The sequence below is a fragment of the Scyliorhinus canicula genome, chromosome 17 (assembly GCF_902713615.1).
Source record: "Scyliorhinus canicula chromosome 17, sScyCan1.1, whole genome shotgun sequence".
NCBI lineage: Eukaryota > Metazoa > Chordata > Chondrichthyes > Carcharhiniformes > Scyliorhinidae > Scyliorhinus > Scyliorhinus canicula.
The window spans coordinates 131,040,248-131,059,132 of NC_052162.1; the positions used below are offsets into that span (position 1 = coordinate 131,040,248).

Consider the following 18,885-nt stretch of genomic DNA (forward strand, 5'->3'; position numbering starts at 1 on the left):
GAGAGAGAGAGTGTGTGTGTGTGAGGGGGAGAGAGAGAGAGTGTGTGTGTGAGGGGGAGAGAAAGAGAGAGAGAGAGAGTGTGTGTGAGGGGAGAGAGAGAGAGTGTGTGTGTGTGAGGGGGAGAGAGAGAGTGTGTGTGAGGGGGGAGAGAGAGTGTGTGTGTGGGGGGGGAGAGAGAGTGTGTGTGGGGGGGGGAGAGAGAGTGTGTGTGAGGGGGAGAGACAGAGAGAAAGAGAGTGTGTGTGAAGGGGAGAGAGAGAGAGAGTGTGTGTGTGAGGGGGGAAAGCGTGTGTGTGGGGGAGAGAGCGAGAGTGTGTGTGAGTGGGAGAGAGAGAGAGAGTGTGTGTAAGAGAGAGAGAGAGTGTGAGAGAGAGAGTCATGATGTGGAGATGCCGGCGAAGGACTAGGGTGAGCACAGTAAGAAGTCTTACAACACCAGGTTAAAGTCCAACATGTTTGTTTCAAACACTAGCTTTTGGAGCACTGCTCCTTCCTGAGCACTACTCCTGAGGAAGGGGCAGTGCTCCGAAAGCTAGTGTTTGAAACAAACATGTTGGACTTTAACCTGGTGTTGTAAGACTTCTTACTGAGAGAGGGAGTGTGTGTGTGTGAGAGAGAGAAAGTGTGTGTGTGAGGGGGGGAGAGAGAGACGGACCGTTTGTAAGGGGGAAAGTGTGCGCGAAAAAAATGATGCCAAGATTCTTGGAGATAAAAGACGTTTGCAGGGAGCGGGTTAATAACCCTGGGAAGCTGTGTTTTGCATGAACCGTGAGTGCGACCTCATATTATGAACAGTAAACAAATATATCACTGTTTTTTCATGAGAGGATTTACCATAACCCACGTGTTGTAAATACTGTACATGCACGTGTATGTACTTATACTGCTGGCTGTCCATGTCTAATTGATATCTCATCAGAGCAATGTGCTCCTGTATTTAATAAAGTGTCTGAAACTCTCATTGCGCTTCGCAGCCAGTGTCTTCCTTATCGGTGGTTCTTCTGATTTGCTACCTGGGAAAAACAATGTTCCTGATTTCGAATTGCTTTCTGTGGCGGCTGATCTACCCAGAATCCCCCGCGCTGCAGACAGTCCCCTATCAGTGAGTCTGGGAGTCCAGTGCGCAGTGCAATGTGGGTGTGTGCTCTGAGCATGCTCAGTGTCAGTCATGGCGAGAGAGTGAGGAGGAGCGGACGGTCCGGGAGGAGGTTGTGGGCACAGGGTAGGAATGGAAACCGCGGCTGCACTGCAAACTTTATTAACTTCTGGGGTAGGCCTGAGGCCCCGAATAAGAGGCCCCAGGCCCCGTGTTCACCCCGCCCGCGGTGACAGGTCCGGGGATGGGGATGGGGGCGGGACCTGGCTGACTGGCCGCCATCTTGCGAGTGGGAGCCCGGCCGGATCAGGGAGACATTGACAGGCCCGGGTTACCCAGGCAACCGGCCGCCGCCATCTTGCGAGTGGGAGCCCGGCCGGATCAGGGAGACGGTGACAGGCCCGGGTTACCCAGGCAACCGGCCGCCCCCATCTTGCGAGTGGGAGCCAGAGCGGATCAGGGAGACGGTGACAGGCCCGGGTTACCCAGGCAACCGGCCGCCGCCATCTTGCGAGTGGGAGCCCGGCCGGATCAGGGAGACGGTGACAGGCCCGGGTTACCCAGGCAACCGGCCGCCGCCATCTTGGGAAGGGATCAGATCTTTGATGTAACAATATTCGGCGTTGAGGTCCCGGGTTCGATCCCGGCCCTGGGTCACTGGGATGTGTAGGTAGGCTGGATTGGCCACGCTAAATTGCCCATTAATTGGAAAAAATGAATTGGGCACTCTAAAATTAAAAAAAAGTTTTTACAAAGAATTAAAAATCTTTATAATTGTCACAAGTAGGCTTATATTAACACTGCAATGAAGTTACTGTGAAGGGCAGCACGGTGGCGCAGTGGGTTAGCACTGCTGCCTCACGGCGCCGAGGTCCCAGGTTTGATCCCGGCTCAGGGTCACTGTCCGTGTGGAGTTTGCACATTCTCCCCCTGTTAACATAGAACAGCACAGAACAGGCCCTTCGGCCCTCGATGTTGTGCCGAGCAATGATCACCCTACTCAAACCCACGTATCCATCCTATACCCGTAACCCAACAATCCCCCCATTAACCTTACACTACGGGCAATTTAGCATGGCCAATCCACCTAACCCGCACATCTTTGGACTGTGGGAGGAAACCGGAGCACCCGGAGGAAACCCACGCACACACGGGGAGGACGTGCAGACTCCACACAGACAGTGACCCAGCCGGGAATCGAACTTGGGACCCTGGAGCTGTGAAGCATTTATGCTAACCACCATGCTACCGTGCTGCCTTGTGTGGGTTTCGCCCCCACAACCCAAAGATGTGCAGGGTAGATGGATTGGCCACGCTAAATTGCCCCTTAATTGGAAAAAATAAATTGCCCACTCTTAAATTTACAAAAAATGAAGTTACTGTGATAATCCCCTAGTCGCCACATTCCGGCACCTGTTCAGCTACACAGAGGGAGAATTCAGAATGTCCAATTCACCTGACAGCACATCTTTCAGGACTTGTGGAAGGAAACCGGAGCACCCGGAGAAAACGCAGGCACAGGGAGAACGTGCAGATTCCACACAGTGACCCAAGCCGGGATCGAATCTGGGACCCCAGCACTGTGAAGCAACAGTACTAACCACTGTGCTACCATGCCGCCCATGATAGACTGAGATTGACACATTTGGGGAAAGAATATTCCAGAGAACCTAGAATTTCTATCCTGTACTCACAGTGCGCACTCTTTTCAAATCATTTTCCAGGGGATTAGGGGAGGATTTACAGACTGAAAATCAAATTGAACACCACGTCAAAATCTGATAGATTCATCAGTACCTGAATATCTTTGTTGAATGTGGAAGGAGAAATGTTTGTTCTGTATATGGGAAAAGATTTCAAACATCAGTGTGACTGGAAAAGCCTTGAGAGACACACACACACCTGAGTGAGAGTGTTCCAGTGAACTGACTGGAAAGAGCTTTCATCAAGAGTTACACGGCCTGAAAAAACATCACAGTGACGATAAATTGTATAAATGTTCAGTGTGTGGACGAGGCTTCAAAATGGAGAAGAAACACAGGGACACAGACATCGCAGAGAAACATGGAAATGTGTGGACTATGGTAAACGATTTAATTACCCATCCCTGTGGGGAGAGGCCTTTCATCTGCTCTGTGTGTGGGAAGGGATTTATTCGGCCAACCTGCCTCATGTCACACCAGTGAATTGACACTGAGGAGAGGCCATTTAACTGCACTTCCTGTGGCAAGCAGTTCAGACGTTCATTCGGTCTCCTGGCACACCAGCGACTTCACACTGGGGAGAAACCATTCGCCTGCTCCAAATGTGCGAAGGGATTCACTCATGCATCTCGCCTTTGGTTACACCAGCGAATTCGCACTGAGGAGAAGCCATTCAGCTGCACCTACTGTGGACAGAGATTCAGGAGTTTATCCAGCGTCATTGAACACCAGCGTGTTCACACCGGGGAGGAGGAGCATTTTGTCTGCTCCACTTGTGGGAAGGGATTCACTTGGTCATCCACCTTACTGACACATCAGCGGGTTCACACTGGAGAGAGGCCATTCACATGCTCTGTGTGTGGGAAGGGATTCACTCAGTCCACCATCCTGCTAGCACAACAGCACACTCACATAGGGGAGAAGCCATTCACCTGCTCTGTGTGTGGAAAGGGATTCATTCACTCATCTAACCGGCTGTCACACCAGCGGGTTGGTAAATGTCTGCAGGGGTTCAATTCTGATGTTAATCATGTCCAGGATTGACAGTCTGACAATATTTAGTTTGTGTTTGCCGATGGGAACAATCACTATTATTGACAGAAATGTTATACTCTGGATGTGTTGCGGATTTTCAGGCTCTCGTGTCTCTTTTTCAAAACTGCCTGTGATTTTCTTTTTGCCGTTAATTCAAGAACTCAAACCAGGCACAATTTTAGTAGACAACTTTGAACTGTTCATTCAATCCTCAATTGATCTTTGGTACAAAATCTACAATTCAGTTTCTGAAATCCACTGATTAACATCTCCTATTAGTAGGTGCTTATGAATTGTTACTAACAATTCTCACTGACTTGCATTTTCTTCACAGTAATACCAGCATTATGAAAATTAATTATTAAGGAACAGGAAACAAAATAGTGAAATACAGACACATCAAAAGCTTTATCAATCAACATTGTTATGGGGCAGCACGGTGGCCTAGTGGTTAGCACGGTGCTGAGGTCCCAGGTTCGATCCCGGCTCTGGGTCACTAAATTGCCCCTTAATTGTAAAAAATAATTGGGTACTCTAAATTTTAAAAAATCAACACTGTTATTGATGAAGTTTGGAAGTCGCTGAGTTGAATTATTTCTGACACAGCAGCAACAACATTTGGTAAAGGTGGAACCCACAATAAAGACTGGTTTTGAGACCCACTCAGCAGAGATTACATTTGTCATTGAAGCAAAAAGCAAAGCCGTCCTGATGTACAGCATAAACCCAACAGCTAGAACACAGCATCACATGACAGTAACACACTCATGAAAGGACAGGGAGATACTGCAAATAAATACTGGACCAACTTCGAATCCAAATTGCCTGTGACAGTGGAAATCTCTGCTGTGTATGAAGGGATCAAGAGGGTGCTTGGTCCTCCCTTCAGTAAAGTTGACCCCTTGAAATCACTGACAGAAGTAAACAGATGTCCCACAGGGTTGAACACAACTATGAGCTGTACTCCTGGGAGATGGACATATTAGAGTCTCTGTTTTACTCTCCTGCAGCTTTCTATCATGGTTCAATCAAGGAAGCTCAAAGTCCATTGATTATTCAATAAGCAGAAAGGCGCCTGGTAAGGAATCAAATCTCAAAGGAGCTGCTCAAGCACCGAATGATCTATCTACTGCCACACCTTCATGGCCAAAACTTTCCTCTCTTTTGCAAAGACTGATGGATTGTCTCTCCCATTCCTGTAAAACCTGTTCTCACCTCAATACACATGTAGGGAACCCCCTTTGGCCGACTACCGAATCGTACATGAAATAACATCAGGCTGACTCTCAGCACCAAGACACAGGTTTCAGCACCTTGTTGTCTGTCTGTGAAACATGAACAAGTTACAACGATCAAGACACGAAGGTCAGCAACTTTCATCCTCACCGTTTGCAGCACATTCTGGACATCTCATGGAAGCACAGAGTCGTGAATGTGACAGTTCTCTGAAAGATAAATATCCCAAGAAGGTGAGATCTGATCAAGCAGAGGTGATTTCTCTGGCTCAGGTACGTTCACAAGATGGAAGATGGTCACGACAGCTGCTCAGCACAGCAGCCAACACCAAAACCAACAGCCCACAACTACACCTGAGAACCCCTTCATATGGCAGAACCTGGCTTTCACAGATTGGTCTCTTCAGCCATCAGTAAAAGTGAACCATATGAAGTTCCACAAGCCCTGCCCGCAATCCCCCGCCCGCTCTGCCCCATCTCTAAGGGCAATTAGGAATGGTCAATAAATGCTGACCAAGCCAGCAATGTCCACATCTCATGAAACCATTAAAAAAAAAGCGTCTGCAGGTCACCTGTTTGCAGCTCTGGGTTTTTTATTCACCTGCGGACATCCTGCTTGAATCAACAAAGAGTGGGCGGGTCTGAAGGGTCCCAGTGACCAGGAAAGAAAATTATATTTTTTTTTTTTTTTTTTTATAAATTTAGAGTACCCAATTATTTTTTCCAATGAAGGGGCAATTTAGCGTGGCCAATCCACCTACTCTGCACATTTTTGGGTTGTGGGGGCGAAACCCACGCAGACACGGGGAGAATGTGCAAACTCCACACGGACAGTGACCCAGAGCCGGGATCGAACCTGGGACCTCAGCGCCGTGAGGCGGTTATGCTAACCACTAGGCCACCGTGCTGCCCTAGAAAATTATATTTTTGATTTTATTTTCCCAATGCACAGAGGGGCTGGAGAACTGAACCCAGGTATAGGCGATGGAGGGAGAAAACTAGGAGTGAAGAAATAAATGGTGGAGATGGTGAGATGGGTTTGGATTTCAGCCCAAGATGGGGGGAGAGTGTGCGGGATGGGGATTTACAGTTTTGGGGAAGCTAGAATTGTCTCTTCAAAATTTCTGTCCTGCACTTACAGAGATTATTTTTAAATCCTTTTACAGGTATTACAAGAGAAGATTTGGAGATGCAAGATTCAAAACAAGTATCTTGTTTTGAGTCACTTGATTATTCATCAACCTTTGAATGTGGAAGGAGAAATGTTTGTTCTGTCTGTGGGAAATGATTTCAAACATCAGTGCGATCGGAAAAACACCGAGACACACACAACACACAGCCGAGTGAGAGTGTTCAAGTGAACTGACTGTGGAAAGAGCTTTCACCATTTACATGGCCTGAAAAAACATCACACCGTTCACAACGGGGAGAAACATACACGAATTCTGTTTGGGAATAAGACTTCAACTGATCATCCAACCTGGAGAAACATGAGGAGACCGGGACCATGGAGAAACCGTGGAAATGTAAGGACTGTGGTAAAGGATTTAAGTCTTCATTCCGGCTGGAAATCCATCGACGCATTCACACTGGGGAAAAGCCGTTCATCTGTTCTGTGTGTGGGAAAGGATTTACCAAGACAACCTACCTGATGTTACACCAGAGAATTCACACCGAGGAGAAGCCGTTCAGCTGCACTTACTGTGGGAAGAGGTTCAACAGTACATCCACCCTCGCAACACACCAGCGAATTCACACTGGGGAGAAGCCGTTCACCTGCTCTGTGTGTGGTGAGAGATTCACTCGGTCATCTGGCCTTTGGACACATCAGAGAATTCACACTGAGGAGAAACCGTTCAGCTGCACTTCCTGTGGAAAGAGTTTTGGGCAGTCATCCACTCTCACCGCTCACCAACGCACTCACACCGGGGAGAGGCCGTTCACCTGCTCTGTGTGTGGGAAGAAATTCTCTCAGTCATTCGATCTGGTGAGACATCAGCGACTTCACACTGGGGAGAGACCATTCACATGCTCTGTGTGTGGGAAGGGATTCGCTCGGTTATTTACCCTCCAGTTACACCACCGGATTCACACTGAGGAGAATCCATTCAGCTGTACTACCTGTGGAAAGAGTTTCAGGCAGTCATCCAACCTTCTGACTCACCAACGCACTCACACTGGGGAGAGACCATTCACCTGCTCCTTGTGCGGAAAGACATTCACAAGATCCTCCAGCCTGCTGAGACACCAGCAACTTCACAAGTGACAGGGATTGGATTCTACCGTTATCGCTTCTGTTAATCACACCCAAGATTGACAGTCTGACAATAGCTGGCTGGATTCTGCTGATGTTAACGTTCCCAGGACTGGCTGCAGCTTCATATTCTGGAGATGTCACTGCTTTTTGGGACTGGAGTGTCCCTTTTTAAAAGCACCAACTCTGATCTTTCTCCTTAATTCAAGCACTCGCAGCAGGAGAGGCACAGCACTGCTGCCTCACGGGGCCAGGGAGCCGGGTTCAATTCCCACCTTGGGCAACTGTTTCTGTGGAATTTACATGTTCTCCCCATGCCTGCGTGGGCTTCCTCCAGGTCCTCCGGTTTCCTCCCACAGTCCAAACATGTGCAGGTTAGGGCGGGGGATTGGGCATAGGTAGGGTGCTCTTTCAGAGGGTCGGTGTAGACTTGATGGGCCAAATGGCCTCCTTCTGCACTGTAGGTATTCTATGTGCTCGATGAGCCCCTACACAGTCAAATAATGAATTTTAAATTTCAATTGATGCAAAATCTACAATTCAGAATCTGAAGATTCCACTGATTAACATCTCCAATGAGAAAGTATTGATTAATCCTTGCTGACAATTCTCACTGATTTACACATTCTTCACAGTGACACCTCCATTATGAAATTAAATTATCAAGGAATATGAAACAAAATAGTAAAATAGTTTCAGGCACATAAATAAAAGCTTCAACAATCAACATTGATATTGATGAAACTTGGAAATTGCTGAGTTGAATCATTTCAGACACAGTAGCAACATTTGGTAAAGGTGGAACCCACAACAAAGACTGGTTTGAGAGCCACTCAGCAGAGTTGACATCTGTCATTGAAGCAAAAAGCAAAGCCGACCTGATGTACAACATCAACCCAACAGCTAGAACACTGCGCAATCTGAAAGTACCCAAGACAGTTGTGTAAAAGACAGGGAGATACTGTGCAAATAAACACTGGATCAGCCAACGTCAGCAATTCCAAACTACCTGTGACAATAGGCGGCACGGTAGCACAGTGGTTAACACTGTTGCTTTACAATGCCAGGGTTCATGGTTCGATTCCCATCTGTGCGGCGTCTGGACATTCTCCCCGTCTCTGCGTGGGTTTCCTCCGGGTGCTCCGGTTTCCTCCCACAAGTCCCGAAACACGTGCTTGTTAGGTGAATTAGACATTCTGAATTCTCCCTCAGTGTTCCCGAACAGGCGCCGGAGTGTGATGACTCGGGGATTTTCACAGTAACTTCATTGTAATGTTAATGTAAGCCTACTTGTGACAATAATAAAGATTATTATTATTAAATTCCTGTGCTGTGTATGCTGGAATCAAGATGGCTCTTTGTGCTTCAGTCATGAAAGATCTCCCCTGAAATCGGCAGATGGTGAAGTTCTCACCGACAGTAGTAAACATGTCTCGCTGGGTTGAACCCGAGTGTGAGCTGTACTTCCATGAGATGTACATCTCCCAGTCTCTGATTGACTCTCCTGCAGCTTCCTGTCATAGTGAGTTGGACAAGGAACCCTCATCATTTGAGCTGGAAAAGGCCATTGATTGCTGAGCAAGCAGAAAGGCACCCGGCAAGGATGGAATTCCAGCTGAACTGCTCACACACAGAAAGTCCTATCTGTTGTTCCCACCTACATCTCTGTCGGGAGGAAGGAGCCATTCTACATGTGTGATGCAAACATCATCACAACATGTAAAAAACAGCGGTGACAGGAGATTGCAGCGACTACAGGGACATTTCACTCCTTAGCATCACTGGGATGATCTTCACTAGGGTCATGTTTCAAAAATGTCCATCGACTTGCATATCCAGAAGCACAGTGCGGTTTCTGTGCTGACAGATCTACAGTGAACATGATCTTCTCCACACACCAGCTACAAAAGAAGAGAACAATTGGTATTTTACCTAAAGCGTCTGGACTGAGAAAAGTGAAATTTATTAATTGCGGAGTGAAAATACACCTTTCAGTGTGAATCATAATTTACCTGAACAATTAGGGGAGGCAGTGGTGTAGTGGTATTTTCACTGGACTAATAATCCAGAGACCCAGAGTAATGCTATGTGGACCCGGGTTCGAATCCCAACAGGCCAGATGGTGACATTTGAATTATATAAAAATTTGCTAAAAATCTGGAATTAAACATCAAACAATAACGATGTAACCATTGTTGATTGTTGTAAATTCTCTTCTCTTTCCGGGAAGGAATCTGCCACCTTTATCTGATCTGGCGTACATGTGATGCGCAATAATGTTCTTGAATCTTAAATGCGAACGTAGCAAACAACTCAGTTCAATGGGGATTAGTGATAAGCAATAAAAGCTGGCCCAGCCAGCGACACTCTCATCCCCATAACAAATCAAAAAGGCACCAAAATGTTGGATTCCCTGAAGATAAACTTCAGCCTCGAAGAAGGTCGAAGTTTACCTGTGAAAGGCAACATTCTTGGTTTATTTTTCTTTAGATTCATTCGTCATTTGGAAAGGTGGTTGAAGGAGAATGAAAAAAAACTAGCCATTGAATTCCTGCAGTGCAGGAGGCCATTCGGCCCATCGAGTCTGCAGTGACCCTCTGAAAGAGCACCCTCCCTCAGCCCACTCCTCCGCTATATATTCCCATAGCCCCATCAAACCTGCACGTCCTTTGGACCCTATGGGGCAATTTAGCATGACCAATCCACCGAACCACATCTTTGGACTGTTGGAAGAAACCAGAACTCCTGGAGGAAACCCACAGACATGGGTAGAAAGTGAAAACTCCACACAGACAGTCACTCAAGGCCGGAATTGAACCCAGAATCCTGGCTTTGCGAGGCTGCAGTGCTAACCATTGTGCCACCATGACACCCCCCCCCCCCCCCCCCCCCCAAAATTGGACAAAGATGAAAAGAATAGCAGAAGAACTGGAGAACCAAAGTTTAAAATGGTGTTTGGTTCACCTTTGATTTGAAAAGAAAAGTTACATAAAGTCAGCACAATTGGGAATCTTTGCTCCAACTCCTTTGTAAACCAGCAGAGCAGTTAACCCTTTCCACTGACAAGACAAATTGTTGGAGAGGGGGAGATATGAGAGTCATCTCCAAACTGATTACAAATACCTGTGCCTCTGATGTAAAACCTCCCCATTGTGTGAATGTTGAATTGGACAGCAAGGTCTCTCCGGGCTCCTGAATGAGTTAGAACGGTGATTGATGGAATGACCCACTTAGACTGAAAGATGGAGGAAATCATACCACCAAATGGGAATTGGGATAACTCACCCTGGGTATAGTTCATGGAATACATCAATTTGATATCTATATCCATTCTAGTGAAAGTCAGGAAAGTTAGATGAGACAAATAAACTAATAGCTTTCTCTAGTGTGCACAGTGGTTAGCACTGCTGCCTCGCAGCACCAGGAACCCGGGTTCGATTCCGACCTCGGTGACTGCCTGCAGTTTGCACATTCTCCCCGTATCTGCGTGAGTTTTCTCCGTGTACTCTGGTTTCCTCAGATGTGCAGGTTAAGTGGATTGGCCAGGGTCAATTGGTCCTTAATGCCCAAAGATTAGGTGGGGTTACAGGGCTTGCAGGGGAGTGGGCCTAGGTAGGGTGCTCTTTTGGGAGGGTTGGTGCAGACTCAATGGTCCGAATGGCCTCCTGCTGCGCTGTAAGGATTCTATGATTCTTGGAGATGTTTGTATCCTTACCATTGAATTAAAAAAACACTGAATTTGATCGCCTGGCCACTGCCGGAGGTGCTGAAACCATGTGGGGGGATAAAAGCAAAGATCTTCAGACACTATGGACAGCAGGGTGGCGCAGTGGTTGGCACTGTGGCACACAGCACCAAGGACCCGATTTCAATCCCAGCCCTGGGTCACTGTCTGTGCGGAGTTTGCACATTTTCCCCCTGTCTGCGTGGGTCTCACCCTCCACAACCCAAAGATGTGCAGGGTAGGTGGACTGCCCACGCTAAATTGCCCCTTAATTGGAAAAAAAAAAGAATTGGGTACTATATATAAAAAAAGTAAAATATCTTCAGACAGACCCTCCTGATCTTTTGGTATGATTATGGCACATGGGCATGATATTGGGATGCCACTGAGTGTGTGCAGATGTGACTCGATGGGCCGAACTTCTGCACTGTAAATTCTATGAAATTAAGCACGCTGGTATCTCTCCAAGGGCCTAAAAGAGGGATGTAGAATCTGGATTGAGAAAATATTTACAAAGTAGATGCAGGGGAACAGAAGGTTTGAGAATCTTTGAAGCTTGTGCATGAATGTGTTTTCGAATCATATGTATTTACGACATGCCAATAATACAGAATTGTGTGAGATGGTCTGCAGGTGGGAGAATGAATCAAAGTCAATAGCATTAGTCTGTCAGTTCTGGTATGTAATCAAGAAATGAGATCTTCTGACCCATAGGTATCCCAACTCTCTGAGTAAAGGTTAAACAGGATGTCTGAAGGGCAGCATGGTTTTCATAGAATTTACAGTGCAGAAGGATGCCATTCGGCCCATCGAGTCTGCACCGGCTCTTGGAAAGAGCACCCTACCCAAGCCCACACCTCCACCCTATCCCCATAACCCAGTAACCCCACCCAACACTAAGGGCGATTTTGGACACTAAGGGCAATTTAGCATGGCCAATCCACCAAACCTGCACTTCTTTGGACTGTGGGAGGAAACCGGAGCACCCGGAGTAAACCCACGGACACAGGGAGAGAACGTGCAGACTCCGCACACACAGTGACCCAAGCGGGGAATCGAACCTGGAACCCTGGAGCTGTGAAGCAATTGTGCTATCCACAATGCTACCATGCTGCCCACGATGCTGCACACCAATGCCTAACGGCACCGAGGTCCCAGGTTCGATACCGGCCCCGGGTCACTGTCATTGTGGAGTTTGCACATTCTCCCCGTGTTTGTGTGTGTTTCACCCCCCCCCCCCCCCCCCCCCCCACAACCCAAAGATGTGCAGGATAGGTGCATTGGCCATGCTAAATTGCCCCTTGATTGGAAAAAAAATCAATTGGGCAGTCTAACAAAATACAGGATGTCTGAGCAAGTGATGAGCCACAAAATGTCTTTAAAGATTTTTGATAGAAAAATAAGGGAATTCCTTGAACATCTGAGCCTTGTTAATAGACAGTTCAATAAGTGATGACATCCCCCGCCGAAATAAGGTACATAAATGGGATTACAAGAGGGAAAATCACATCAGACAAGGAACAGCTTCTCAAGTCGATCCATGCTGGCTTCGGCAGAACAACTTGGCTCAAGGCAACCGAGAAAGGAAAGTGCCACCTCGTTTTTGTATTTATTCTTGGTGGCAGGTCTTGTTGCTGATTCTTCTGATTTATGTGTTGCTGATCATTCCAGTAGCTTTAGTATGTATTCTGTGATATGTGATCAAGAAATTAGGAAAACAAGCTCATAGCTCAGAAATAGCTTGATTAGCCAAAAATCGGTTGTGAAAAATCAAAGGATATTCCCTTTTCAAGATTGGGAGATCCGTAAGAAATGATTCTCCCAAAATCTTTAAAATGTTAAGAAAGTTGTTTTAATATCATAGGGATAACCATTAATCTCTTCCTCTCACCTTGTTGAATAAATATTCCTGGATTGATGAACACAGGACAGTGTAGGCCTGTTATTTCTGCCAAGAACATGTCTCTGGCACAGAACCTGAAACAAGACAAATTTGATGGGTTGGAGGGAACTCCTAACCCACGTGTAGAGGAAAGGTCAACCAGTGTTTCTGAGCAAGCCATGAGAAACAAACTTGACTTCATGGACTTCTGAAAGAAATAGGAGGGAATACCTTGATTATCTGCCCCTTGCAAATGGGCAACGGAATAAGTGATTGAAACCCCCCTCCCCCAGAAATAAGGTACATAAATAGGCTTTTGAGATGGAAAATCACTTCAGATGGAAAGAGCTTCTCAAAGAGAGTCATGTTGGCTTCAGCTGAACACAATTGAGGAAAAACAACTGCCAAGTCCAGCTGTGGAGATCAGCTTCATCCACAAGGCTCCAATCTTGGACCATTAATTCATTCCGAGGAGACTGTTATCTCCAGCTACGGAGATCAGCACCCCCCTGACCCGGGACCAGTAAACTATTAGGTAATTTGGACATTCTGAATTCTCCCTCTGTGTACCCGAACAGGCGCCAGAATGTGGCGACTGGGGGCTTTTCACAGTAACTTCATTGCAGTGTTAATGTAAGCCTACTTGTGACAATAAAGATTATTATCATTCTGAGGAGAATGTCACCACCAGCCACTGAGATCAGCATCCTCTTGCTTTTACCCATCCATTTGTCCAATCTGGGACCAGTAAACCATTTTCTCCTGTGCTATGACTGCAGCAGATGTTATTCCCTGAGCAAGCCAAATCCCAGAGGGAAACCTGACTGACTGGTCATAACCCTTTTTATTGTATTCTGGAAATAAGGAGAAACCTACTGAGCCCAGCGGCATAGAATTCCAGTGACACTTTTGGGAGTTTAAAAGTTAGATTTATTAACAAGGATAAAAGAAAATTTAAGAATATAAGATTACAGTTACACAGTAAAAATAGTCAAACAAAAATCCCTCACAAAAAACACCCAGAAGTAAACACCTTCTTAGCAACACTTCCTCCTGTTTTTATCTCCAAAAAATTCCAGTAATAATATCCAAGGCAAAACTGCTGTCATTTTAGTACAGGTATGTATACCAGACTACTTCTCACTCATTCAATGCTGCTGTGGAAATCTAAGAATACGCAGAAACAAGACTGCTTCAGAAACCAAAGACTTTTCCTTTTTGCTTGGATGGCTTTCAAACGTCGCACCTTCTCACAGCACAGAGCGGTTCAATTCTATTGTCCTTTTCAAAACCCTTGCAAGCTGTATAAGCCCTTTACTCCACTTTGAAATGGAACTTAAAAGTCAATCCCTATCTATCGCCTACTGCAAAGTTCTAAATTTTTCTTATTTTCATATAAATCCACTTCACCATAGCTTCAGACAAATGGATATATTTAGCACCTCTATCTCTGATTTCTCAACTCTCCAAGACAAATTGTCTCCATTAACCTTTCCCCAGCTTATTTTAATAATTTACACACAGCCATACACCCTTATTTGTAGAATAACATGTTGTCCTAAAATAAAACATCCATCCTCATGCCTGTTACAGGTTTAAGTATTTGCTGCCTATTTAACTTATGTATCATATCTAAATGATGCTTCTTAATGAAATGTTTTTAAATCACCAAAGACTCTGACCCCCTTTTTGGGTAATTTGTGACTCCTGGACTAAAATCTTCCATTTGTCCATGAGAATGACGGATGGTCTGAGAATTGAAATAAACCAGAGCAACGAGGTTAGTTGTGGCTCAGTGGTTACATTCTTATCTCTTAAGTCAGGAGGTTGTGGGTTCAAATCCACCTCCAGAAACCTGAGAAATGTTTCAAATCCAGGTTGACATTCTGATGCAGTCCTGAGGGAGCACTGCACTGTCAGAGGTCCCGTCTTCCAGATCAGACCTTCAACTCTGAGCCCCATCTACCCTCAGTTGGGTGTAAAGGTTCCCATGATGTTATTCCAAAGAGCAGGGAATTTTTCCCTGGTATACTGCTTAATATTCATCCTTCAACAAACATCACTGAACAGATTCTCTGGTCACAATCATATTTCTATTAATCTGACGACTGCATTTCCTACATTACAACAGTGACTACACTTCAAAATAACTTCATTGTCTATAAAGTACATTTCGACATCCTGAAGTTGTGAAAGGCGCTTAATAAATACAAGTCTTCCATTAACAGTGAATTTCAACACAATGTGTAATTAAATTCTTTGCCACAGTCCCTGCACTGGAACAATCTCACTCAGGTGTGTCTGTCCCGGTGCTGTTCCTGACACGCGGATGCTGGAAATCTTTCCCACAGACAAACATTTCTCCATCCACATTCAAAAGCCAATGATATTCAGGTCCTGATGAATTGAGTGACTGTCAGATCTTGATGTGATGTTTGATTTGCATTTCCTTTCTATCAATCCACTTCTTGTGACCCTGTAAAACCAATTTGCACAGGTTAGTCCGGGACAGAAACTTAGAACAGATCATTCTAGTTCCTGTGGCATAATTATTGCTCTCGTTTCCCAAAGCTGCAAATCTCAGTCCCACACACTCTCCCCTTCCCACAAACTCACCACAATGATTTCACGGTCACTAATACTGATGGTAGACAGTGGGTAGCACTGTTGTTTCACAGAACCAGGGTCCTGAGTTCATTTGCCGCTTCGGTCACTACGTGCAGTCTGCACGTTCTCGCTGTGTCTGCGTGAGTTTCCTCCGGATGCTCCAGTTTCCTCCCACAAGTCCCAAAAGACATGATGTTAGGTGATTTGGACATTCTGAATTCTCCCTCTGTGTACCCGAACAGGCATCAGAATGTGTCGACTAGGGGCTTTTCACAGTAATTTCATTGCAGTGTTAATGTAAGCCTGCTTGTGACACTAATAAAGATTATTATCTAGTTCCCAGGGCATAATTATTGCCCTCTTGTTTCCCAAAGCTGTAAATCCCAGTAGCACAACCCTTCCCACAAACTCACCACAATGAATTTGTGGTCACCAATACTGAGATGAACATTGAATTCCAGATTCTTAATTGAATTTGCACTCCACCAATTGCCATGATGGGATTTGAACCCTTGTCCCCAGAACACTAGCCTGTGTCTGTGGATTGCTGGTGTAGTGAACCCCCATGGAGAGTGGTACTGACCTGGAACTCAAAGCTTAGCAATAATATCCAGGTTCTGATTAATCAAGTGGCTCTCCCAGCTCTTAATGTCTTGTTTGATTTAACTTTGCTGTGTGTAAATCCTCCCCTTGTAACCCCCTGTAAAAGGAGTTTCCAGAATCCATCACTGTCAGTCCTGCTGAGTGGACAGGGCTCACCGCGCATTCGCCCTGCTGCACACTGCCCCCTATGAGGATGGTGGTGGTTAACTGGGGAAAGGCTCTGCAGGAAAACCTTCCCGCTCGGTGCAAACTCGGAACCGGTAATTTATTGTTTTAGCTTTGAGGCCTCCCCTCTCACCCACTGCCCCTAACGCTGCCTCCGCTTATCCGCCTCCTTCCCACCTGAAGATGAGACAAACAAGCGTCTGTCCCTGGACATGAGCCGCACTACGCATGCTCCACATCACAATGCCCGGGCAGTGATTGACGGCAGGTGAGGACCAATAGGAAGAGGGGATGGGACTGGAGGACCGAGCGGAGCGGCTGAACCTCCAACCAATCAGAGAAAATGAGGGGTGGGGCTGATCCCGGATCTCCCTCATTGGCTGAGGCTCTACATCATTTTGAGTTCTTCCCATTGGCCACGTGGGCGTGGGTTTCAAAACCTCATTGGCTGCCTGTGAGGAGTTGACCAATGGGACGATTTGGGGGACCAGACTGACTCTGGTCCTCCAGCCAATCAAACGGCGGGCTTTGTGTGAATCAATATTGAGCTTCACGCAGACTGAAACTTCTTATGTGTCAAACCTCTGAGTGAAACATTTTCTTTCCACTTCTTTTCACTTCAATGGACTTTTTTAGAGTCCATTGACACTTCTACAAAACTGTTACAACAAGGAACAACAAACGTGAACTCTGTTTCTCTCACCACAGATGTGGCAAGGTGGCACAGTGGTTAGCACTGCTGCATCACAGCGCCAGTGAACTGGGTTCAATTCCAGCCTTGGGTGACTGTGTGGAGTTTGCACATTCTCCCCATGACTGTGTGGGTTCCCTCCGGGTGCTCCAGTTTCCTCCCACCGTCTAAAGTTGTGCAGCTTTGGTGTCTTAGCAATACAAAATTGCACCTGAGTGTCCAAGTGGGGTTACGGGGAGAGGGCGGGGGAAGTGCGTCTGGGTGGGGTGCTCTTTTGCAGGGTTGGTGCAAACTCAATGGGCTCAAAAGAACAAAGAACATAGAAGATAGAATGGCCTCCTTCTGCATTGTAGGGATTCTATGATGCTGCCAGACCTGTTGAGATAATCTCGCATTTTCTGTTTTTACTCCATATGATACACCTTTATTTTTTTTTCCAATTAAGAGCCAATGTAGCATGGCCAGTCCAACTAACCTGCACATCTTTGGGTTGTGGGGGTGAAACCCACGCAGACATGGGGAGAATGGCAAACTCCAGACGGACAGTAACCCAGGGCCAAGATTCGAACCCGGTTCCTCAGCGCCGTAGTCCCACTGCTAACCACTGCTTCACATGCCGCCTCTGACACACCTTTTTAATCCACTAATTATATTTATTGAACCACTGTACCTCAACTACCAGTGGCAGTGTCTTGATGTTTCAGCTTTTCCGGCCTTGAGTGACTGTGTGGAGTTTGCACGTTCTCGCCGTGTCTGTGTGGGATCCCTCCCGGTGCTCCACTTTTCCCCCACCGTCCAAAGATGTGCAGGTAAGGTGGATTGACCATGCTAAATTGCCCCTTACTGTCCAAAGGTTAGGTGGAGTTACTGGGGTACGGGGATAGAGTGCAGGCATGGGCTGAAGTAGGGTACTCTTTCCGAGGGCCGGTGCAGCTCGATGGGCCGAATGGCCTCCTTCTGCACTGTAAATTCTATGATCTGCAGGATTTTCTCTCACAGTCTGATCCGATGGGTCTGTCTGATGGTATTTCCCTGAGAGTAGCACAGTGGTTAGCACTATTGCTTCACAGCGCCAGGGTCCCGAGTTCAATTCCCACTTGAGACACTGCATGTGGAGTCTGCACATTCAACCAGTGTCTGCGTGGGTTTCCTCCGGGTGCTACGGTTTCCTCTACAAGTCCCGAAAAACATGCTTGTTAGGTGAATTGGACATTCTGAATTCTCCCTCTGTGTACCCAAACAGGCCCACGAGTGTGGCAACTCGGGAATTTTCACAGTAACTTTATTGCAGTGTTAATGTAAGCCTATTTGTGACAATACTAAAGATTATTATTATGTGTTTGGATATTTTAAGGAGCAGGAACTTCCTTGGTTCGACCTGTTGTCCCCTCAGATATTCCATCTGTTTTTGGTTAATGTGTCTGGAGTCTTTGAGTTTTTCCAGTCCGTCTCCAATTCTCCTTCCTGTCTCGGGTCTATGGGTCTAGATAGCTTGGTGTTGTGATTCATGTTGTTTAGTTGTCTGTCTGTCTCCAGCAGGTATTGTTGTCTCTCGATAATGACTGTGCTGCTACCCTTGTCTTCTGGTCTTATGGACATATCCGTGTTGGATCCAAGCTCCCGGATTGTCTGTCTTTCTCTCCGGGTGAGATTCTGTTTGTCTCTTGTATTTCACTGCGTCAGGGCAGAGACCTGATTGAAGGGATTCAAACATGGGAGTTCTGGGAAAGATGGTCAAGGATTTGGGAGGTGACAACATGTTCAAAGAGTTTGGAGAGGAGAGGGAGGTTGAAGATGGGGCAGTAATTTGTAAGGATGGCAGAGTCAAGGTTTTGTTTTATTGAGGAGGGGGTGATGATGGCAGATTTGAAGGACAGAGGGACGGTACC

At 46.4% G+C, this 18,885-nt stretch overlaps 1 protein-coding gene and 1 long non-coding RNA gene across 2 annotated transcripts; one reads left to right on the top strand and one right to left on the bottom strand.

The window, feature by feature from the left end:
* Positions 1-1,149: 1,149 nt before the first annotated feature.
* On the top strand, positions 1,150-8,466 carry LOC119952136 (zinc finger protein 235-like). The gene is made up of 2 exons (XM_038775716.1): positions 1,150-1,223; positions 6,237-8,466. Exon 2 carries the CDS (start codon positions 6,578-6,580, stop codon positions 7,334-7,336), a length of 759 nt encoding a protein of 252 aa, XP_038631644.1. The 5' UTR covers positions 1,150-1,223; positions 6,237-6,577; the 3' UTR covers positions 7,337-8,466.
* Positions 8,467-13,837: 5,371 nt separating this feature from the next.
* LOC119951939 lies at positions 13,838-17,835 on the bottom strand. Its single transcript, XR_005457719.1, has 2 exons — positions 17,667-17,835; positions 13,838-15,406 (listed from the first exon to the last, which is right to left on the bottom strand). It is a non-coding gene; the product is annotated as an uncharacterized LOC119951939 (long non-coding RNA).
* Positions 17,836-18,885: the final 1,050 nt, after the last annotated feature.